Genomic DNA, 24,274 nt, shown 5'->3' with positions numbered 1-24,274 from the left:
GCAGACCAGTCCACAGGTAATTTGCACTTGAAAATATTGGTCCTGAATTTCAGAACCAGGAGCAGCAGTTGCTTTGTTGATTTTTCACACCTAACCACAAATGAGACAGAGGCGAGTGGGGTGGCAGAGAACTGACTGGACAGACAGTCTCTGAGCAGGGAGCAGGTTGCCGGCACCTGTCATGAGATCCCCCCCAACCCCTAACCCTCACCCCAAGTTAGGAGAATGTCCAGATACCAGGCAGCCAGAAATGGCACGTGTTGACTAACCACAAACTCCGAGCCTTCACCAGCAGTACTCGCCCTGGCGTCCAGTTCTTCCTGGAGCTTGGGAGGAAAAGGCACCTGGTTATCCTTCTTAGCCATCTATGCAGCATGCAAAATGGAAAAATGTATGAACGGCATTTTACAAAACAGATTTAATCATTGATGTTAACTTATTTGGGAGGGAAAAAACGCTAATGGTCATTTCCAACCATGTTAATTGGCTTCTGGCTCCGACCAGCCGCTTAGAGAATGTCCAGTGACAACTTTGTCCTGAAATTGTCTGAGCGACGGTTCTGCTGTCAGAACTCAGCGTTGCCAAATGACTGGTGATGACCGGTGACCCAAGGGCAGGGTCGCTTCCTGGGGACAGCAAATCCTCCAGGAAGCAGGGAACACCCTGTGGAGCAGCATTGTGACCTCTTCCACTCAGGCAGTCTGGTCTTTAGGTCTTTTGATTTTGTAACAAGTGTTCTATTTCCAGACCTAAAATGACATGATTTTTAAAGTTTTTGGATCTTCTCTAACACGTTGGCTTTTTTCTTTTCCTGCATTTGATCACAACTGTTTTGATTCAGCGGCATCAAATCACCTGCAACATACACAGCTTTCTCAAATCTTGCCATTCTGTGATGTGAAGTAAGTGGATGCATGTGTGTCCATAGATGCAGACTGGGAGTAAACATTCATACGTTGTATCCAGGATACACTGGGGCAGATATACAGGGTTGTTGCTGCGGTGTGGGCGGGGCCACAGAATGGGGTCTTTGCCAGGGGAGATCTTGGGGGGGGCCGTCTTAGAGGCTGGCTACCCCACCAGCCCGCTTAAATTAGTGCCCCTCCCACACTCTCATTTTGTCCCGTATTATTATGTTTCTAACTCCTATCCCTCCCTGACCTTAGTCTATTTCTTTCCTGTAAAATAAATGTCTCCCCCGCTAGCCAGCAAGCTCTGTGAGATCAGAGACCGCCCCCCAGACCTGCTTACTGTGGTCTCCTCCATAATTAAGCGCAGCATGTGGCGGGGTGCCCAATAAATACTGGTTGAAGAAAAGAATGAAGACTCACTGCCAGGCCCAGTGCTTGGTGCTGGGAAATACATCCGTGTCTCTGCAGTCGGCTTGCAGCCCTATCTTGAAGGCCTGAGACCAGACTGGGTTCTTTGAGATGAGTTTCCACCTCTCTGAACTGTTGCAACCCAGGCTCATTTACTAGCCTCACGTTCTTAGACCCCAGAGGAACATACCCCTCGGGCCCCAGAGCTGCCAAAGCCAAGCACGGGGTCATGCCCTCGCTTCAAAGCGAGCCAGGGAACCTGTGGGCTGTGGTCGCCTCCAACCAGGATTCCTAAAGTGGAGGCTTCGCCAGCCAGTACGCGGGTGGTTCCGGATGCCGGGCATCCCCTGCAAATGACAAAGCACGCTCACACCCACTTGCCCACCCTGGCCCCCCAGCGACCGAGAATTGCTTCCAATTCTGTCACTCACATTTCTTTGTAAGGCCCATGGGGAACCCCTGGTCTGGCCCCGTGCTGACCTGTCCCGTCTTGTTTCTGTGCTAACCTGCCTGTTTCCTCTTATTTTCCCTTGCCTGTTAAGGAAAGCCTTGCCCGTGGTTCTGTAATAATACAGCTCCTCAGCCCCTTGCCTGCGGTTCCCAAAGCCACGAAACTCTGCCCACTGAAAGGTTTTCCGTTAAGTCGCAGAATGAACCCCTCCAGCCAAGAAGCCACTGTGTTGAGCAAAGTTGGTCTTGTTGACTTGTTGCCACAAGAGAGAACCCACACAGTCCGTGTCCTGATTACCTCCTATTCACCCCTTTGGTGGGGCAGGGGGAGACATGTGCCCTCAATAGTACAACCCCCAGGGCTGGCCAGGACAGCAGTTATCAGCCACGTACGCTCACTGGTGGGGGAAAAAGAACACCGCCTGCCACATGGGGCCACTCGGGGTTGCAGTCAGGAACACAGTGAACCAGCACGGAGCTCTGGGCTGCTCTTTCTAATGAGGGGGTGGGGTGCCTGCAGGAGGATGTGATTGGCTTGCAGGCTGGCAGGGAACTGAAGCCCTGCATGCTGAGAACAGGGAGGAGCGTGGCCTGGCTGGTGTGGCCACTGGGGGACTGGCTGGGGGGAGCCTTGCCCGACAATGGGGGTGCACATCTGGACGAGGGCGGGGGGGCTGTGTGTCTGGAAGGTTTCAGGGCGGCACTTGAATTTTTGGGTCTTGTAGCACAAGGGGAAACCCACAGGACTCTCGGGAGGGTTAAGTTGAAGGGTTTACAGGACTTGGGTCCATGTTAGGTGATGGGGGAATGTCTTGGATCGGGTGCTGCAGTGCAGAGACCCCACGTGGGGCTCCATTTCGTGAGCAGCGAGATCACGACCTGAGCCAAAATCAAGAGTTAGACTCTCAACCGACTGGGCCTCACAGGCGCCCCAGGGACCATGGTGCCAGGCCAGGTCCCGATGTCAGGGGCCGCTTTTCTCTTCCTCCATCTCTACCCCCACGTAGCCAAAAGCACACACAGTCAGTCCTCAGAAACCTGGCCCACAGAGTCCCAAGCTTCGCTGTCCCAAGTGTTGCTGGTCAGGAGGTTGTTCAGAGAAAGCCATCGCAGCTGGGCTGTGGTTACCACCCTCCCGCTGTCCTGCACAGTGAATCGTCCTGTCCCCTCACAGGACAGCCGCTGCACCGACTGCCCAGAATACGTCAGCCACCCGCCACACAGTTCATTATCAGAAGCAAACCTGTGTCCTGGTTTGCTCTGGTACCAGGTCCTGAACTGGAGCCTTGATTGCCAACCCCAGGCTGTGAATACGTGCCCCAGACTCCAGCTGGTCTTTCCCTAGAGAGCCAGGGGGCTTTTTTTTCTTTTTCTTTTTCTTTTTTTAGAGAGGGAGAGAGAGAGAGAGAGAGAGAGAGAGACGATGAGAGCAGGGGTTGGGGGGAGAAGAGCGACAGAAGGAGAGAGAGAGTCAAGCAGGCTCCGCACTGGGTGTGGAGGCTTCATCTCATGGCCCCAAGACCATGACCTGAGCCGAAATCAAGAGTCAGACGCTTAACCAACTGAGCCACCCAGGCATCTCGGTGGCTTTTTCTTTTTTTTTTTTTTTTTCTTTGTTTAAGAGAGAGAGGGAGGGGCAGAGAGAGAGGAAGACAGAGGATCTGAAGCAGGGTTGGTGCTGACAGCAGAGGACCGACACGGGGCTCGAACTCATGAATTGTGAGTTCCACCTGAGTGGAAGTTGGATGCTCACCTGACTGAGCCATGATCATTGACTGGCAAGAGTGGAATATCAGGTCAGTTCTGAGGGAAAGGAATTCTTTTGAGTCAGAGTGGCTGGCACTTCACATGTGTTATTGCAGCACACGTGCGCGCGCGCACACACACACACACACACACACACACACACACTGCCCCTCCCCTCGGCAACCTCACATGGAAGGTTTTGTTTCCAATTAGGTGGCGGGGAAGCGGAGACTCAGAGAGGTTAAGTCATTTGCACAAGGTCCCACAGCTGTTGAGAAAGAGACATGCACACATCTCCATGAACCCAGAGTGGACAGGTGCTCCACCCTTTGTGGGCAAGCTGGGGGAGACCGCCCCTCAGCCAACTATACCCCTGAGCAGGGCTCATGCCGTGCACTGTGCAGAAGCAGCGTGTGTTGTGTGCCAGGGATGTGCCAGGAGTGGGGCTCCTGGGGTTAAGCCAAGGACCTTCCCTGCAGACTTCCCCAGGAGACCAGGATGAGCATTCTTGTCCAAGAATGGACACAAGCAGGGCCTGACCACATAGGAGCCCAAGTGGCAGCTGGCTCACAGCCGTGTCCTCGGGGCATGGGGGCTTCTGGAGCCCTGGCTCTAGCAGGGAGCAGAGCAAGGTTTGGCAAGGGTGTCCTCACCCTGGTGGGGATGTCCTCACCGGGGTGGGCAGGGCCATGCAGAGTTCAGACCTGTGGAAAGCCAGCTGCCTCTTGCCCTTCCCACCCCCATCCCCACTCCCCACCAGAAGCCTGAACATCTGTGGGGCCTTTGGCTCATGTCTGGAGACCAGCTTAGCTCTTCAGACTCCTTTCTACGTCCTCTTTTCTCCTAACTCCAAGAACTGTTTTCCTGTCCTAATTCTAAAGGCTTCCGAAGAGCAAGCTTCCTCCCCATCACCTTCACTGCATGCTTCTTAGAAGGGGTCATGGGTCTTACATAACTGAAGGGCTTGACATGAAAGGCTGACCCTCCTTCTGTTCACTCATCAACTTTTCATTGAACGCCCACCCTGCCCCACTCCAGGCCCCCGGAAGCACGCCGACCTGCCCACGTTCTTTGGTGTCCTAGCAACCAGAAGCTCTCACCTGAGCTCCGGCCAGCACAGAGGCCATTTTCTCTCTGACCGCCATGACCTGCAGCCTCCCTGGGCCTCTGAGGACCTGTCTGCACAGCTCGTGTGTCCCCTGAAAGCCACCACTTGTCCCCGTGGACACCCAGAAGCCCAGCCCAGCCTCCCCTCCTTGCAGAATGAGCTTCTCGCTCACATTCTCTGAGCTGGTCAACATCGCCATCCCGCAGTGCGGGGTGGTGAACTTCAAGGCCCTGCACCTCCTGCTCCAGGGCATCCTGGAGCACATCCACCTAGCTGAGCTCAAGAAGGTCCTCTCGGGAGACGAGGACTTTCTCCAAACCCCGCTGGCCGCGTTCATGCCCCGGGAAGCAGACGCCCAGCCCATCCTGCACCCCATGAAGAGGCTCAGCAACGTCTTTGACCACGTGGTGAGCCGCATCGACAAGATGGAGAGCCAGCTGGCCATGCTGCAGGACCTGCCATCCACTTCCCAGCTGCTGGAGGGCAGCCGGGGCAAGGGCCAGCCCACCCAGGATCTGTGGCACCTGATAAAGCTCCGGAAGATGGTGGAAAGCAATGAAGAAGCCATCGCAAAGGTAAACCACCTGGTCCGGAAGCTTCCTGCCCTTCCTGCTCTCCACCCAGGCGCCTTCTCCCTCTCCCTTTGTGCCCCTTGTGATGGGCTCTCCCCCACCAAACGGGGGGGGGGGGATGGGGCTTTGGAGTCAGGCAGAACCAAAGCTCCAAGCTTGCACCCTTTGTCAAGCATTGAGGAAAGAAGCCAGACACAGAAGGCCACCTGTGGTGTGAAACAGGCAGATCCATAGAGAAAGGAAGCCAACAGGTGGTTGGCAGGGGCTGGGGGAAGGGGGAAAGGGGAAAGATAGCCCAGTGGCTATGGGGTCTCCTTTTCGGGTGATGAAGAGAGTTCAGAAACACAGACCAGATTCTGCCATTCCCTCACTGTCCCCTTTGCCCTTGAGGCTCTGTTTGGCTCCCTGCCCAAGGAGATGACCAGTAGAAAGAGCACTCCCCTGCTCCGGGTGAGCTAGAGGCTTACGTCTGTTAACCCCTTTCATTTTCATAGCACCCACAGGAGACAGGTGCGATGATCACCCTCAGCTTAGGTGAGGCATTGACGCACTGAGAAGTTTAACCCACTTGGGGCCACACAGTGTTAGCAAATGTCCTAATTTGCCGGCGCAAACCTGAGCTGGGAGGGGCAGGTGAGGGGCATAAGAATGTGGGGGTGCTCAGCATGGTGCTGCTTACCCACTGGACCAGGGGGTGGGGGATGATCATGGTTTCCTCCTCCCAGGATTGCCTCAAGATTGGTACGAGACAAGGTAATGCGTCGGAAGTGCTTAGACGGAGCTCGAGGTATTCTGGGTGCCCAGGCAGCAGTCACTAGGAGCGTTATCCAGAGACTTGAACTGAGCAGGGAAACTGGGGTCACCGTGAGCTCAGCGAAGTCAGGCACCGGGAGCCCTGAGGGACAGGGAGAGGGTGAAGTCTGGCCAAGGTGGGCTGAGAGGCAAGGCAATGCGGACCAATGTGAAATCCCACGCTAAGTAAAGCAGCCAGATGCAAAGACCACGTAGTGCATGATTCTGTGTCTCTTTTCTTCCATCTTTTCTTTTCTTCTTTTTTCTTTCCTTTTCTTTTCTCTTCTTTCTTTCTTTCTTTCTTTCTTTTCTTTCTTTTCTTTCTTTTCTTTCCTTTCTTTCTTTCCTTATCCAGGTTAGTTAACATATAGTGTAGTGTTGGTTTCAGGAGTAGAATTTAGTGATTCATCACTTACATATGACACCCAGTGCTCATCCCAACAAGTGGCCTCCTTAATGCCCATCACCCATTTAGCCCCTCCCTCTCCCCACCTCCCCTCCAGCAACCCTCAGTTTGTTCTCTGTATTTAAGAGTCTCTTACCGTTTGCCTCCCTGTTACTTTTCCCTTCTCTTCTCCTACGTTCATCTGTTTTGTTTCTCTAAAAAAATTTTTTTAAATGTTTGTTTATTTTTGAGAGAGAGAGACAGACAGACAGACAGACAGAATGTGAGGGAGCGGGGCAGAGAGAGAGGTAGACACAGAATCTGAAGCAAGCTCCAGGCTCTGATCTCTCAGCACAGAGCCTGCTGGTGCGGGGCTCAAACTTGGGAATGGCGAGATCATGACCTGAGCTGAAGTTAGATACTTAACCGACTGAGCCACCCAGGTGCCCCCATCTGTTTTGTTTCTTAAATTCCACCTATGAGTGAAACCATGAAACATCCAGAAAAGGCAAGTCCGTAGAGACAGAAAGTAGATTAGTGGTTGCCAGGGGCTGGGAGGTGGTGACTATGGGAAGCCACTGCTGATGGGTATTGGGTTTCTCTTTGGGGTGATGAAAATGTTCTAGAAGTAGGTCATGGTGACAGTTGCCAACCTTGTGAATGTACCAAATGCCCCACTGAATTAATTTTGTTTCGGTATCCTGTGCATTTTACCACACATACACACACGCACACACACACACACACACACACACAGCAGAGGTTGGCAGAATCACTTAAAAGAAAAAAGGCGTGATTTACTATGCCGTGTCTATAGGAGACACATTTTAGATTCCAAGACAAATAGGTTGAAAATAAAAGTTTGGAAAAAGGTACTCCATGCAAGCAGTTATCAGAAGAGCTAGAGTGGTCACACTGTTCCTATCAGACAAGACAGACTTTAAGACGAGAATTGTTGCCAGAGACAAAGAAGGCTGAATGGGTGCCCCAGCGTAGATTACAGAGGCCTCGGAGGCTGGAGAGGTGGACACAGTGTCCAAGCAGCTTGTCCCTGACTTGCCCTAGTGGGTGGAGGTTTCTAGAATGCACAGTACCCAGAGTGACCCAGCCAGCACATGAAGGGCACTGCTGGACGGGCTCCAGCATGGCTTCAGAGGACTATTTGTGCATCTAGGATTAGAGAACGTCCCCCTGGCCTGGCCTTGGCTGAGGTTGCTTGGGGTTACCGCAGCGACGGTCCCCACGCTACTCCCTCAAGGGGGTTGCTATGGTAACTGGTTCTGGGATGGTGCAAGCTGCTTACCTAAGTATCTGCAGCACCAGCCAGTCAGGCCCGCAGACCAAACACCATGTGGATGTCCAGGTCACGTCCCCTGCCCCTGCCTCCCCCCACCCCTTTCTCTGGGGCTGGCCGGATTGGTGTCCTGTGCTGTCCTCTACGAGCACCTATCAAGGTGCAAAGGCCCAAAGTGTGGAAAGAGAAGCCTGCTGGACCTGGCACCCACCCCGGACAGAGTGAATGGTGCCCAGAAAATAGGGTCGGCACCAAGGAGGCTTCTTGAGAGAAGGTTTGCGGGGCTCTGCAGGCATGGTTAGTGCACGCCAGATTTGGGGTCGGGCACTGCAGGCTGAGATTGCAGCGGCTGTCACCCTCACAGATAATTCTTCTTCGTGAGGGTCAGCCTGTGCGCTGTGGGATGTTAAGCAGCGTCCTTGGCTTCCACCCTCCAGGTGCCAGAAGTGCCCCCTCGTGGTGACAACCAAAACTGCCTGCAGACTCTGCCAAATGCCCGCTGGGAGCCAACTCGCTCCCGGCCCCGCTCCTCCCGCCCTGCACCTTGAGGACTGCCGAGTTAGGAAAACTGTGCTCCCCATGCTCGCCCTGCGTATTGTCCCCGCAGCCCCCCGGGGAGGCTCTGACCCGGGGCCTCCTGCGCCTGCGGGAGCGCCAGCCCCACCTGCGGAGCTTTCCCAGAATTGCAGGCTCCAAGGCCCTGCGCGCATCTCCCCGGCCGCTGGCCCTGAACGTGAGTTTTGGAAAGTGCACGCTGGAATGAGCCAATGAGCCCAGCCAGATTCTAAAAAGCTGAGTCTGGAGGTCCTTGACTGTGTCCTTGAGACCTCGGTTATCACAGTTGTGATGATAACCCCTGGCCATTAGCCTCACAGGAGAGAAGAAGAGACCGCATCAACTGTTTATTTAGACTGTTCTGGGGGCGCGTGGCTGCCTCCAGTCAGTAGAGCAGGCTACTCTGGATCTCTTGGGTCATGACTTCAAGCCCCATGTTGCAGGTGGAGCCTACTGAAAAACAACAACAACCACAACAATGACAACAAAATACCGTTCTGGCTGACCCGGTTTCCATAAATAAAGTCAAGGTCCCTGTGGGGATTGCTACAACCTGTTGTTGCTTTTTCTGATTTCAAAACTCCCTTCCCATTTGACTCGCTGAAAAACTCCTGATGCAGATCCCACAAATTGAAATGATTTTTAATTTATTTATTTTTAAAAATAAAGTTGATTTATTTATTTTGAGAGAGGCAGAGACAGCGCCAGTGGGGGAGAGGCAGAGAGAGAAAGAATCCCAAGCAGGCTCCGCACAGCCAGTGCAGAGCCTGATGCAGGGCTCAAACTCACAACACTGTGACATCATGATCTGAGCCAAAACCAAGAGTCAGATGCTTAGCCCATTGAGCCAGCCAGGTGCCCCTAAAATGATTTTAAATTTAAGTTAATGTTTGAAAATTTCATAACAAAGCTGAAAGGTGTGAAAACACTCTGGGGTTTTAGAGAATAGGGTCAAGGTTACTGCAATAACAGTAATGAACTTTCTATGTGGCCAGCACCTCTTCAGGGTGCTGGCAAGTATTGCTGTTCCCTGGGAAGGAAAGGCAGGGAAGGCAGGTGTTAGCCTGCCTTCCCATTTCCCAAAGCTCTGGGGTTTGCCACCTTTTCTGGGTTTGCCCTGGACTACGTGTGTGTGTGTGTGTGTGTGTGTGTGTGTGTGTGATGGGGGTTGGGGGGGGGGTGACTCCTGCCCAGGTAACTTATAACTTAGGCCCCTGGTTGCCTCCAGGGAGACAGGGGGAGAGGGAAGCATTCCTGCACTGGTGTAAGATCTAGACTTCAGAGATTTCCCTGAAAAATGTTTTCCATCTACAGCAGATAGACTCATGAAACCCTTCCTATAATACCATTACCACTCCTGACAAAATTAACAACTCCCAAATACCATCCAATAGACTGTATTGAAATTTCCCCCAGTTTTTTCTAAAACAAAAATGCTATTTTTTGCATTTTTATTGAGATATACATATGTTCATATACATACCAAAATATTCATCCATTTAGAGTGTATGGTTCATGGAGTGCCTGGCTGGCTCAGTCGGTAGAGCATGTGACTCTTGATCTAGGGGTTGCGAGTTTGAGCCCCATGTTGGGATCACTTAAAAATAAAAATCTTTAAAAAGTAAAGTATATAGTTCAGGGATTTTAGTATGCTCACAGTGTTCTGCAACAATTACAATCAATTTTATGACATTTCCTACAACCTCCTCCCAAAACCCCCTTAACCATTAGCTATCATTCTTCTTCCTGCTCCTTTTTGAGCCCCACTCTTGCACATACCATGATGTCTTCAAGGTTGATCCATGCTGTCACATGTATCAGTACTTTATTTTTTTTTATTGCTGAATGATATTCCACTGAGTGGATAGACCACACTTTTTTCTCAATTGGTGGACATTTGGTTTTTTCCACCTGTAGGTTGTTAGGAGTAGTGGTCACTATGAACAATGGTGTATACATTGTCCTGTGAATATGTTTTCATTTGGGCATATACCTTGTGGTTTTGATTTGCATTTTTCTGGTGACTGTGCTGAGCATCTTTTTCAGGTGTCTAGTGGCCATTTATAACTCTTTCTGGGAGAAATGCCTATTCAGATTACTTGACCAATTTTAATTGGATTGTCTTTTTATTGTTGAGTTGTAAGAGTTCTTTATATATTCTGCATATATGATGCCATGTGTGTGATTTATAAATGTTGTCTATCATTCTGTGAGTTGTCTTCACTTTCTTGACAGTGTCCTTTGCTAGGCAAAGTTTTAAATTTTTCTGGAGTACAATTTATGTATCTCTTTTGTCACGCTTTTTGATGGATTGCCGCTTATGCTTTTGGTGGCATATCTAAGAAACCATGGCCTGGCCAAGGTCTTGAAGATTTACTGCTATGTTTTCTTCTACAACATGGGAGTAAATGGTCTATAGTTTATCTCTTAAATTGAGACATAGGAGCCATTTTCAGTTAATGTTTGTATACAGTGTGAGGTAAGAGTCGTTCATTCTTTTGTATGTGGATATCCATCTGTTCAGTACTGTTTGTTGAAGACAGCTCTTCCCCTTTTGATTTGTTTTGGCATTCTTATTGTAAACGTGACTATTTCTGGACTGTCATTTCTCTTCTACTGACCTATGTATCTTTTCTTATGCCAATACCACACTGTCTTGATTACTGTAGCTTCGCAGAAAGTTTTGAAATCAGGAAGTGTGAGTCTTCCAGCTTTGCTCTTTTTTTTTTTTTTTTGAGATTGTTTGGCTATTCTGAGTCCCTTGCATTAACATAAGAATTTTAGGGGGGCGCCTGGGTGGCTCAGTTGGTTGAGTGTCCAACTTCAGCTCAGGTCATGATCTCACGGTCCATGGGTTCGAGCCCCGCGTCGGGCTCTGTGCTGACAGCTCAGAGCCTGGAGCCTGCTTCAGATTCTGTGTCTCCCTCTCTCTCTGCCCCTCCCCCACTCACGCTCTGTCTCCCTCTGTCTCAAAAATAAATAAACATTAAAAAATTAAAAAAAAAAGAATTTTAGGATCCAGCTGTCAGTTACTATGAAAGAGAACAAACTGGCATTTTTATAAGAATTAAGCTTAATCTGTAGATTAATTTAGGAATTAAGCCTTCTAATCCAAGAACATGGGGTGCTATTTATTTATCAGTCAGCCTAATTGTGATAAAATTCACATACCAGGGGCGCCTGGGTGGCTCAGTCAGTTAAGCGTCCCACTCTTGGTTTCAGCTCAGGTCATGATCTCATGGTTCATGAGTCGAGCCCTGCATCGGGCTCTGTGCTGCCAGTGCAGAGGCTGCTTGGGACTCTCTGTCTCCCTCTCTCTGCCCCTCCCTCCCTCCCTCTCTCTCTCTCTCAAAATAAATAAATAAACTTAAAAAAAATCACATACCATACAGTTCACCCCTTTAAGAGTGTACAATTCAGTGGTTCTAGTCTATTCATAGAATTGTACACCCATCACCACAGTCAATTTTAGAATATTTTCATCCCCCTAAAAGAAACCCTGTACCCTTTGTCACCAATCTATCCCCTCAGGCTCCACTGCAAACCACCCCACGCCCCAACCCTAAGCAACCACTAATCTGCTTTCTGTCTTGTAAATTTTTCTATTCTATATGCTTCATATAAACGGAATCATGCAATGTGCTGTCTTTTGTGTTTGGATTATTTTAGTTAGCGTCATGTTTCTGAGGTTCATTTTCCTTGGAATCAGTACTAGGTTCCTTTTTATGACTGAATGATATTCCATATTGTGAATATATCATGTTTTGTGTATCTGCCAGTTGATTGACATTTGGATTGTTTCTACTTGGAGCTGTTATGAATAATGCTGCTATAAACATTCATATACAGGTTTTCATTTCTCTTAGGTATATACCTAGGAGTAGACCTGCTGGGTCATTTGGTAACTCTGTGTTCTATCTTATGAGGAACTGCCACACTGTTTCCTAAAGTGGCTGCACCGTATCACATTCCCACCAACAGTATGTGAAGGTTCCAATTTTTGTACATCCTCACCAACACTTACTATAGCTGACTTTTGATTGTAACCATCCTAGTGGGTATGAAGTGGTATCTCATTGTGGTTTTGATTTGTTTTTCCCTGGTGACTGATGATGTTGAACATCTTTTCTCATGTGCTTAGTGGCCACTTGTATATCATCTTTGGAGAAATGCCTATTGAGATTTTTGAATAATATTGGCCTCATAGAATAAGTCTGGAATTCTTCAACTTTTTTGGAAAAGACTGTAAAGAATTGGTATTAATTCTCCTTTAAATGTTTGATAGAAGTGAGTGGTGAAGCCGTCCCAGCCTGGGTCTCTTTTTTTTTTTAAGTTGTTTTGTTTTTTTTTTTTGAGAGAGAGAGAGAGAGAGAGAGAGCGCACAGGAGGGGCAGAGAGAAAGAGAGAGAGAGAGAAAATCTCAAGCAGACTTTGCACTGCCAATGCAGAACCTGATGAGGGTCTCGAACTCATAAACTGTGAGATCGTGACCTGAGCTGAAACCAAGAGCCGATGCTTAACTGACCGAGCCACCCAGGCATCTCTCTCTCTTTTTTTTAAATCACTGTTTCAAATCTCTTCACTTGTCTTAGATCTATTCACATTTTCTCTTCTTTCTTTCTTTCTTTTTTTTTTTTTTATTGAGAGAGAGAGGGCTCAACTGAGTAAGGGCAGAAAAGAGAGAGGGAGAGAAAGAGAATCCCACGAGGGGCAGGGAGGGAGGGAGGGAGGGAGGGAGAGAGAGAGAGAGAGAGAGAGAGAGAGAGAGAAATGGGACTCACCTGAAGCAGGGCTCATGTTCCCTTGAAGTAGGGCTTGAGCTCACCTGATGTGAGACTTGAACTCATGAACCATGAGATCACGACCTGAGCCAAAGTCATCTGAGCCACCCAGGTAACTAACTTGTAGGCCTACAGTTGTTCACAGTAGTCCTTCATAATTCTTTTTATTTATTTTAAGTTTATTTATTTATTTATTTTGAGAGAGAAAGAGAAAGCATGAGCAAAGGAGGGGTAGAGAGAGAGGAATGCGAGAGAATCCTAAGCAGTGGGATTCTGCACTGTGTGGAGCCTGACACGGGGCTCAAACTCAAGAACCATGAGACCACAACCTGAGCTGAAATCAAGAGTCAGATGCTTAACTGACTGAGCCACCCAGGTGCCTCTCTTTTTATTTCTGTAGGGTAATGTTCCCTCCTGCATTTCTGATTTCTTCTCCTTTTTTCTTGGTCAGTCTCGCTTAAGATCTGCTAACTTTGTCGATGTTTTCAAAGAACCAGCTTTTAGTTTCATTGATTTCCTCTCTTATTTTTCTATTCTCTATCTCATTAGTTCCCACTTTACTCTTTATTGCTTCACTTTTTCTACTTGCTTCAGGTTTTTTTGCGTTGCTTTTTTCCAGTGTCTGAAGGCTAGTTTCAGCTGCATCCCATAAGTTCTAGTGTGTTCTGTTTGTTTTAATTCATCTCAAACTGGATTTTGATTTCCCTGGTGATCTCTTCTTTGACCCATTGCTTATTCAGAAGAGTGTTGTTTGGTTTCCATTTGTTGGCAGATTTCTAATACTTTCTTCTATTATTGATGTATTTGAATCCATTGCAGTCAGAGTGCACATTTTGCATGATTTCAGTCCTTTAAAAAATGTGTTGACACTTGTGTTATGGACTAGCATATGGTCTCTCCTATAGAATGTTCTGTGTATGCTTGGGAAGAATGTGTATTCTGCCATTGTTGACTGGAGTGCCCTATAGATGTCTGTTATGTCTAGTTGGTTTATAGTGTTGTGCAAATCTAATTCCTTGCTGATCCTCTTTAGTTTTATTCATTATTGAAAAGGGGGTATTGAAAGCTCAACTATTCTTTTTTTATGTTTATTTATTTATTTTTGAGAGAGAGAGAGAAAGAGAGAGAGAGGGAGGGAGGGAGGGAGAGAGAGAGGAGAGAGAGAGGTGGTGAGCAGGGGAGAGGCGGAGAGAGAGAATTCCAAGCAGGCTCCACACTGTCAGCACGGATCCTGATGCAGGCTTGAATTCACAAAGCATGAGATCATGACCTGAGTAGAAATCAAGAGTTGGTACTCAACCAATTGAACTGCCCAAGTGCCCCTATTTGTTTTTTCAAGTTTATTCATTTATTTTGAGAGAGAGAATCCCAAGCAGGTTTCTCTCTGTTAGTGCGGAGCCTAACATGGGGCTCATCCCACTACCATGAGATGCTGAGCTGATACCAAGAGTCAGCACTTATGCAACTAAGCCACCCAGATGCCCCTAATGTCTGCCTTTAATTTTTTTTTAATGTTTTATTTTGTTTTTTTTTTTTTGAGAGACAGCGTGCGAACAGGAAAGGGGCAGAGAGAGAGGGAGACACAGAATCCAAAGCAGACTCCAGGCTCTGAGCTGTCAGCACAGAGCCTGATGCAGGGCTTGAGATCATGCAGAGATCATGACCTGAGCCAAAGTTGGACCCTCAACTGACTGAGCCACCCAGGTGCCCCTAATATCTGCCTTTTAAATGGGAGTTTAATCCATTTACATTTAATGTAATTACTGATAAGAAGGATTTCTGCCATTTTGCTGTTTGTTATTTTTGTTAGCTGAATGCCTAACTATGCACTGGGCTCTTTATTTTTTTTTTAAGTTTTTTTCAACGTTTATTTATTTTTGGGACAGAGAGAGACAGAGCATGAACGGGGGAGGGGCAGAGAGAGAGGGAGACACAGAATCGGAAACAGGCTCCAGGCTCTGAGCCATCAGCCCAGAGCCCGACGCGGGGCTCGAACTCACGGACCGCGAGATCGTGACCTGGCTGAAGTCAGACGCTTAACCGACTGCGCCACCCAGGCGCCCCTGCACTGGGCTCTTTAAATACATCATCACATTTTTGTTTCATCATCACATTTTTTATATACATTTTGTGATTGAGGATCCTAAAACCTGGAAGGATGCAATAACAGCCCCAATGAGTGATGGAGCTGAGCTATGATCCCAGCACTCACTGTTCCCATCAGCTCTTGCCTGGAAGTTTCCTCACTGGTCCTCTGGCTTTCTCCCTTACCTCCGGGAGCCAATCTACACATGCAGCCAGAGGGACCCTTTTAAAATGTATATCCAATCATAACTCCCTTGCTGATGTCCCACCAAAGGGCATGAGATGCTTCCTAATGAGGGACTCCTGGTTACTGAATACATTGAAATATAGAGTTGCCTCCTTCCCACCCGGACCACCTGGGAGCTCAGCACTGTTGACTTTGGTGTCATATGCTAGCCTCTGAGTATGTTCCAGCCTGGGCCTTGGTAGAGCCAAGAGGCCTTCTTAGACCATGGGCATCACCAAAGAGCTTCTGCACTTTACATACCTTTCCCCCCAGCCACACCCAACTTCACATTTTCCCCTCTTCTTCCCCTTCAGTCCATGAAGATTCTGCAGGATTTGCTCACTGACATTTATGCACTCAAGGTCTCCACTGAAACTCTCAGAAAGGATATGGACAAACTGAAGGACATACTTGAAAAGGTAGACCCTCTCTAGCATCTTCCATGCTGTCTGGCCATGCTGCTTGGACCTCAGGTGGTTGGGGGGGACAAGGTAAATCTAGGGAGCCTGTTCTTAGTCAAAGAACACAGCCCTGAGAGCAGGAGAAGGGGTTTGACATTGACCAGCCACTTAGCCCATCCCACTAAACTCTTCATGGCTCCCACCTAGCCCGTGCCACTAAACTGTCCGTGGCTCCCACCATGCTCCTCACTCTGCTGTGTTAGGAGACCATTTGTAAGTTACAGAAACCTAGTTCATCCTGGCTTAGGCAAAATAAGAGAATGTAGTGTCTCATTTACTAAAATGTCCAGAGTTGCCTTCAGGTACAACCAGATCTAGGTGCTCATGCCACATCAACATCTGTCACTGATGCTCTCCTCTGGACTGGCTTCATTCTCAGACAGGTACTCCCTAAGTCTTGGTAACTCCAGGCTGATATTCCACCAACTTAGAAAGATTACAGCTTTTCCTATTCTATAAAGCTCTGTCCACGCTGCAAAGGGGAATAAACCTAGCATAGGCATACAGTCTATCTCCCCTTGGAGTCACAAGGACATCAATCCAGGTGTATACTAACTCCTTACCATGATGTGGAAGGACACAGCATCCCTGAAGCATGAGGTCACAGCTGGTGAGTCAGAGCTGGGCTCAGAGGCCAGGTCTCCACTCCTGCAGGCTGGTATTGTGACTGAGGTTTTACGACTTGCCCCCAGATAGCATGGTTTAGTGTATTATTCCCAACTCACAGGTCACTGTACACATTTGATTGTTATGGCACCTGTGAAAACTCAGTCTGAGTAGCTCCCATCTGAGAAGAAAGGGCATCACGAAGCGCTAAAAAGGTTTCTTTGACCAATCTATGGAGAAAAATAAATGCCTCCTCAGCCTACCTCTTGGAGATTCTTGATGTACTTTTGCCCATTAAAGGCTCTGAGAAGTTCTGCAGTACAGAAACCCATTGAATCCTTTTAAGCCCAGCATTTTCCAAACTTATTTTCCCAGGGAACCCTCTTCTACCCCTTTCCCACTCCCCGGGAAGCACTTGCTTTGGGATCTGTTCTTCCTTCTCCAGTTCTGTCACCTATAGCTAAGTCCTTGTCTTTGAGCTGTGGGAGAAGCAGGGCCAGGACCAGAACCTGCAGGCCCACAGACTTGGCTCATTTGACAGATGCACCCAGAAAGAATGGATACTTTCTTGGAGGATCTGAGAGGACAGACCCAGAAGATAAGTGTGCTGCAGCAGAAAGTGGTGAGGGCCTCGGTGCTGTCCTCCGTCCTGAGTCCCCTGACCTCCAGTCCCAGGGGGCTGGGGGGGGGAGGGGTAAGGAGGAGAACACAATCAGAAAAGGCAAGTATGGACCAAGGAGCCACCTGAGGGCCTCGCCCATCATTCCCAACCCTGTCCCCCAGGTTTCCCTCCAGAGCAAGATCCTCACCATCCCCAAAGCTGAGGACATGGTGCTCTGGAGCAGCCTCCATGAAGCCATGTTCAGCCCTGTGAGTGAAGGGGGAAACGGAGGGGCAGCAGCTGAGGGTGCAGGAGCGGGCAGGGGGACCGCTGAGCTGGCCTGGAGCAGCCCTGGCCAGCCTCACCCCTGTCCACAGGGAACTTTAACACAAGGAACCAGTTCAGTACGGTTTGATGATTCAGAGCTGTTGCAGATTGTGGATCAGCCCCCAAAGACAGATCATCCCCAGACCACGGAGTACCCTGAAGCTGTTCGTCGTGTCCCGGTCTCAGGGGTCACCGAGCGCTCCAGGTTACCGGAGTCTGCCTGGCATTACGAAATCCTGGAGGAGCTACAGGAGGAGGAATCTGCCCAAGCTGTTCTACTCGCCGGGGCCCAGGGGCCGGGGCAGCCTCACGTGCCTGAGCCTGGGTCTGAGCCCGAGCCTGAGCCTGGGCCCGAGCCTGGGTCTGTGCGCGAGCCTGGGCCTGGGCCCACGCGGAGGCCACAGCCTAAGCCCACTCCTGCACCAGGGCCTGTGGTGGGGCCTAGTCTGACACCTGGATTCCTACTAGCACCTGGGCCTGCCCTCAGACCTGGGGCCGCCCTTGCCCCTGAGGCTGTCTCTGGGCCTGCACCTGCCCCAGGGTTTCAGCCCACACCACCAGCAGGCTGGCGTCTTCCCAGAGGCTGGTCCAGAGCTAGCAGTTGGCCTTCCGGGGTCTCGGGCTCCTTGCAGCTTGGCCCAGACCCATCAGGCCTCCTGCCTGCACAGTCCCAGGGATTCAGGGCCCCCCCACCAGCCACGGAGTTTGGCTCCGCTTGGCCCTGTCCACTGTGGTCACAGTCCAGCCATGCACAGGTACATCTGCTGCCGGCTGTCTCAGAAAATCAAGAAGAATATTTATCCCACGACATGCCAGCTCCTCAGGCCAGGACCCCCAGGGCTGAGGACCCCAAAGCAGCACCCCCCAAGGCTCCCCCATCTGCCCTTCAGCGGTTGAAGACCACCGCCACCATTGCGGCTGCCGCCGCCGCCTCCTACGCAAAGGCCGCCACATTGGCAGCCCAGCAAGCTGAGGCCGCCACCAAGGCCATCAAAAATGCCCCGGCCACCAAGTTGGCCACCATAGCAACATCTGTGGCTGCATCTGGGCCCCTAGGGGTTTTCGCAGACATCCTGGGCGCGGGATCTTCCCGTGGGGCCTTGGCCTCTGTGTCCTTGGCTGAGGACAGCAAGGCAGAAGACTTGCAGGGGTACAGCGAAGACTTCTATCCCCCATACTCTGCTGCCAGCATCTCCCCCGGTAGGGCCTTGTCCCAGGCTATGCTGGCTGCCCAGAATGCCGTGACCACCGAGGACAAGAAGGAGGCTGTCAGGTACTCCATGGGCCACATAGCCCAGATGCCCATTAGACACGACTCCCTGAAAGAAGATTTTGTACAGCTGTCGTCCAGCCTTCAGCAGCGCTTGACTTATCTAGGTAGGCTCTGCCTGGCTCCGGGGGAGGTGGCAGGGGCTCAGGCCCTCCCAGTGGCCTCCGAGAAGTCCCATGTAGCTCCCCCAGCAAAATCTGTATTAACTGTTAGCCATTCTTTCCTTCGGCTTCAGCATTAGCCTCTTATTGGTCTATTCTTTTACCATGAATGTACAGTGAGGTCTTATCATAGGGGAGAGGGGTGGTTAGGGTCTAAAGTTGGCCCCTAAGAAGGAGAATCCCACATCACAATTACTCTGGAAAACTTCCTTTCGACAGCCCATGTGACGCAGCACTACTGTACGATGTGTTGATAAGTCTGGATCAGCCAGAATGTCCGAGAGCACAGAACAGGCCCCAGATGAAGTGGTCAGTTTGAGGTTAGGAGCCACTGCCAGGCAAACAAATGTGTCCTTAAAGACCACAGAAGCTTTGTGGGTGGCAGTGGTACCTGTAGATTTGTGCTCCCATTTTACGCCCATGCTGGACAGAGGCTCACTGAGGGGACTGGAGGGCAGGGTAGCCTCATTTACTGCTTCTCAACCTTGTGGTTCCCTCAGCATCCCCAGGAGACTTGTTAAAGCACAGACTGCTGGGCCCCACCCCTGGGGTTTCTGACTCAGTGGTCTGAGCAGGGCCCAAGAATTTGCATTTCTGACCCATTCCAGCGGCTGATTTTTTTTTTTAATGTTTATTTGTTTTTGAGCGAGAGAGAAAGAGAGCATTTGTATGCACAGCACAAGAAGCAAGGGAGGGGCAGAGAAAGGGAGGGGACTGAGGATCTGAAGTGGGCTCTGCTCTGAGAGCAGAGAGCCCCTTATGGAATTGTGAGATCATGACCCAAGCCCAAGTTGGATGCTTAACTGACTGAGCCACCCAGGTGCCCCCCAGCATCTCATTCTGATGCTGCTGGCTCAGAGGACCCACTGTGAGGCCTGTTGCCCTATCCTATTTGAAGATTTTTTTAAAAGTAATCTCTGGGGTGCCTGCGTGGCTCAGTCGGTTGAGCGTCTGACTTCAGCTCAGGTCATGATCTCACAGTCTGTGAGTTCGAGCCTCGCGTCGGGCTTTGTACTGATAGCTCAGAGCCTGCTTCTGCTTCTGTGTCTCCCTCTCTATCTACCCCTAAGCCACTTGCAGTCTGTCTCTGTCTCTCTCAAAATTAAATTAAAATTTTTTTTAAATTAAAAAAAAAAAAGAAGTAATCTCTATACCCAATGTGGGGCTCAAATTCATAACCTTGAGATCAAGAGTCTGACTTGATCCGCTGACTGAGCTAGGCAGGCATCCCAGCTCAGGGCCTTTTCTGAGACTGGAATAAACTCCAGAAAGGCCTCCCTAGGCCTGTGCAGTCTAATATAATACCAGGAGGCACTTGTGGCTGTTGGACACTTGAGGTGGGGCAAGTTCAAGTGCAGGTGTACTCCAAGTGTGAAGTGCATGTCAGATATTGAAACCTTGATGAAAACAGGAATGTAAAACATCTCAATAATTTTGTATCGTATATTCAAATGATACTTTTATATCATATATTGAGTTAAATAAAATATCAAAATTAATTTTATCTGATCCTTTTAATATTTTTTTAAATGTATTTAGGGGCACCTGGGTGACTCAGTCAGTTAAGCATCCAACTTCGGCTCACGTCATAATCTTCAGGTTCGTGACTTTGAGCCCCACTTTGGGCTCTGTGCTGACAATTGAGAGCCTGCTTTGGATTCTGTGTCTCCCTCTCTCTGCCCCTCCCCTGCTCATGCTCTGTCTCTCTCTCTCTCTCAAAAATAAACATTAAAAAAAATTTTTTTAAATACAGTTTATTTTTGTTGAGAAAGAGAGAGTGGATGAGGGACAGAGAGAGGGAGAAGAGAGAGTCAGAGTCCCGAGCAGGCTCTACACTATCAGCACAGAGCCCAATTCAGGGCTCAAACTCCCAAACCATGAGATCATGACCTGAGCCTAAGTCAGACGCTTAACTGACTGAACCACCCAGGTGCCCCATTTTAAGATTTTTTTTTAAAAGACTATAGCTACTCCGGGCGCCTGGGTGGCTCAGTCGGTTAAGCGTCTGACTTCGGCTCAAGTTATGATCTCATGGTTCATGAGTTCAAGCCCCACATCAGACTTTGCACTGACAGTACAGAGCCTGCTTGGGATTCTCTCCCTCTCTCTCTCTGCCCCTCCCCCGCTTTTTCACGCTCTCTCTCTCTCCCTCCCTCCCAATGAATAAATAAACTTAAAAAGAAAAAAAGAAAAGAAAAGAATGACTACTAGAAAAGGTAAATGACCTGGAAGGCCCCAGGCTCACAGTATCTTTCTGGTGGTCAGTGCCACCTTGGATGTCTCCTGGCAGAAGCAAGTGGAGCCCTAGATGAAGGGTCTTTCCCCATCTCTGCCCCTAACAGCCACCCCCTCCTTTGCCCTCAGCTAATCTGGGAGCCTCTTCTAAGCTCGGCACGACAGTGGACGTACTGCAGGAAAAGATTGGGAACCTCCAGAGATCCAGGATGAAGGTCAGTGCCCCGGGGCAGAAAGACACTAGGGGTTGGTGGCTTGAGGCAGGCTGACAGCTGAGTTGCTGACCCAGGACCAGAATTTGTTGTGTAGCTAAAAGGCGGCCTGGGGGAGTGAGTGGGGCAAAAGAGACAGACCTGGCAGGTGCAGGAGTCCCAGTGGGTCGTGGCTATGTGGTCCCCCACCAACGAGGGTTCTCGGCACTGGCCTGGTACACTCTTCAAGCCCCTTCCCTGCCATGGTGACCTTCAATGCCGAGGGCTTCATGTCTGTGTCTCCCCCCTTTTAGGAGGAGGAACTTGAAAGAATTTGGGGCCACCAAATAGAGATAATAAAGGATCACCACCTCGTGCTGGACAGGGCAGTGGAAAAGCTCCAGACTCGCCTGGGTGACTTGAAGGTCTGTTTGGTTTTCTTAAATATTTTATTTTTTATTTTTGAGACAGAGAAAGAGCATGCACACAAGAGATGGAGAGGGGCAGGGAGAGAGGGGAACTGAGGATCCGAAGCAGGCTCTGCACTGACAGCAAAGAACCTGACGCAGGGCTGGAACTCATGGACTGTGAGATCATAACCTGAGCCAAAGTCAGATTCTCAACTGACTGAGCCACCCAGGCACCCCACGTCTGGGGGTTTGGGTGGGCAGGTAGGGGGAGGATTCCATACTAGGACGTTTGGACCCTCCTTTCAAGGGTTCACAGCTACACCCAAGGCAGGGGAACCAGGGACCCTGCACTGGCATTTCATCTTGCATTAATTACACTTCAATTGAAACCAACAAATCTGGGCCCCCCCGCCACCTCCGCCCCCAAACATATAAGCAAGAGGGCCTGGGCAACATCTGTGTTGTTGACCCCTGGGTCACCCGCCCCCGGAAAGGTGCCTGGAGCACAGCCAACACTCAACATGTGCTGAAGGCATCAGCGAATGAGTGAGGGGATTTCTTGCACCAACTTTTAGGTTCATAACATTTCCCCTAACCCAGCTCAGCACCAGTGGGTCTTCCCAGAATGGCAGGTTTACTGACATGACAATTGTGCACACAGACACCAAGCACCTAGTGGGGGCCCCCTTGGACACCCTCTCCCATGGGCCTGGAGGGTCTGACTCAACTGGCCTGATGACCCTGGCCCTAAGGTCCTCAGGGCCAGTCCCATCCGTGCCTTGTCTCCAAGGTGTCCCCAGGCTTTGGAGGAGGGCCCGAAGTCCTTCCCAGCAGGAAGACAGGACCTTCCCCCAGAATGAAAGAGACAAAACCCCAAACAGAACCACCCAATATAGTTTCCATGGGGGCTTCTGATCCAAGTCAGGGGGCTATTGGTGGGGTGCACTAGGATGTAGGTGGTGCAAGAAAAAGGCACATCTCCCCCCCCCCCCCCCGCCCCCATGCAGGTACCAGGCTAGGACACACACAGGGCAACTTGGTGGGGAAAAGAACTTCTGGAAAGGGAGCCAGTTCCCAGCCCGGGTGAGGGCGGTGGGTATCTGGGGTTGCAGGCTCAGACCTTTGTGAATACCGAGGTCAGGAACGACTTCATCTCCTGCCAACTCTGGACCCTTACTTATCACTGCCCTCCGGAGAGGCTGGGCTGCCACACCCTGCGGACAAATCGATGGAGACCGGAGCCTGTCCGTTCGGCACGTCTGCTGAGTGGCCAGCACCCTGCCCTGCCCTGTGCACAGTGTCTGCCTCCAAGTAGCTGTCACTTGAGGGAAACTCCAGAGGACAAGGCCTGACCAAATGGTGCCAAATGGAACAAGGCAGCCTTTGTCCTTCCTGCCCCTGTGCCAACAGGAATTAGTTGCTTATAAAAGTTAACCCTGGAAGGACCTGGAGCAGACTTAGTATACAACACATGCTTCGCTAAATATTTCCTTTTTTTTCAAGTTGTTATTTATTTATTTGCTTGTTTATGTAGGGAGAGTGAGCACGAATGGCGGAGGTGGCAGAGAGGGGGAGAGAGAATCCCAAGCAGGCTCCACACCACTGGTGCAGAGCCCCATGTGGGGCTTGAACTCCTGAACCAGGAGATCATGGCTTGAGCCGAAGTCGGACGCTTAACCGACTGAGCCACCCGGGCGCCCCAAAATGCCCACGTCTTAAGTCTAAGAGCTCAGTCCACGTCTGCCTGTTCATGCAGCCACACCGCCACCATGCAAGCAGGAGGGAGATGTTTCCATCCCCTTGCTGTGTGTCTCTCCGAGAGTTTTCCACTGAGAACCAAGCGAGAACATAAGTGGGGGCAGAACTCTTTCTCACGGGCTTTGTAGAAAACGTGATTTGCCTTTTGCAAGTGGATGAGTGGCTTTTATAAGCCAGAGGCTGCATTCCAGAACCACTCCTGGAAGAGACCATCATATTCTGAGTTGTGGCTCGGTGCAGGAGGAGACCGAAAAGACGGCCAGTGAGTATACCACTTACTGGGTGTATTCGTTTTCTGTGGCTGCTGTAACAAGTGATCACAAACTGGGTAGCTTGAAACGCTAGGTACGTATTCTGTCACAGCCCTGGAGGCCAAAAGCCAGAATACAAGGTGTTGGCAGGGCCTTGCTCAGACTGAGGATCCTTGCCTCGACCAGTTTCTGGTGGCTCCAGGGGTTCCTTGTCTTGTAGCCACATCACTCCAGTCTCTGCCTCTGTCGTCACATGGCCTCTTCCCTCTATGTGTCTGTCTTCACGTCACGTCTTTATAAGGACACCAGTCAATGGATTTAGGGCCTGCCCTGATCCAGTATCGTCTCATCTTTTTTTTTTTTTTAATGTTTTATTATTTTATCTTTGAGAGAGAAAGAGAGACAGAGTGTGAGCACGGGAGGGGCCGAGAGGGAGGGAGACACAGAATCCGAAGCAGGCTCCAGGTTCTGAGCTGTCAGCACAGAGCCTGATAGGGGCTTGAACTCACAAGCAGTGAGATCATGACCTGAGCTGAAGTCGGACGCTCAACCATCGGAGCCACCCAGGCACCCCAGGTATCACCTCATCTTAACCAATTACATCTGCAAAGACCCTATTTCCAAACAAGGCCATGTTCACGGGTTCTGGGCAGGCACAAATTTTGGGGAGGACATTAATCAACTCAGTAC

General features: G+C 50.1%; 1 protein-coding gene across 11 annotated transcripts in view; it reads left to right on the top strand.

Moving 5' to 3' along the window:
* The window catches only part of CUNH16orf96 (chromosome unknown C16orf96 homolog), a 52,707-nt gene that overhangs the window by 10,647 nt on the left and 17,786 nt on the right, over positions 1–24,274 (top strand). For 8 of the 11 annotated variants that reach the window (XR_005785696.1, XM_040459127.1, XM_040459125.1 and 5 more), the window contains exons 2-8: positions 4,554–5,198; positions 15,628–15,732; positions 16,922–17,002; positions 17,164–17,250; positions 17,359–18,685; positions 21,104–21,189; positions 21,480–21,590. Coding sequence is in view for 10 of the 11 variants with exons in the window: in XM_040459127.1 (XP_040315061.1) it covers positions 4,779–5,198; positions 15,628–15,732; positions 16,922–17,002; positions 17,164–17,250; positions 17,359–18,685; positions 21,104–21,189; positions 21,480–21,590 (2,217 nt within the window). In the remaining variant the exon portion in view is untranslated. Of the gene's footprint in view, positions 1–3,445; positions 3,566–4,553; positions 5,199–15,627; positions 15,733–16,921; positions 17,003–17,163; positions 17,251–17,358; positions 18,686–21,103; positions 21,190–21,479; positions 21,591–24,274 lie in introns of those variants that run through there. The other 3 variants (XM_040459126.1, XM_040459128.1, XM_040459130.1) reach the window with 3 other exon arrangements.

Source organism: Herpailurus yagouaroundi, unplaced genomic scaffold (assembly GCF_014898765.1).
Source record: "Herpailurus yagouaroundi ecotype Mexico unplaced genomic scaffold, PumYag 222, whole genome shotgun sequence".
In the NCBI taxonomy this organism is placed as follows: domain Eukaryota; kingdom Metazoa; phylum Chordata; class Mammalia; order Carnivora; family Felidae; genus Herpailurus; species Herpailurus yagouaroundi.
The sequence above is the reverse complement of the archived record's forward strand: the minus strand, read 5'-3'. Positions and strand labels throughout refer to the sequence as shown.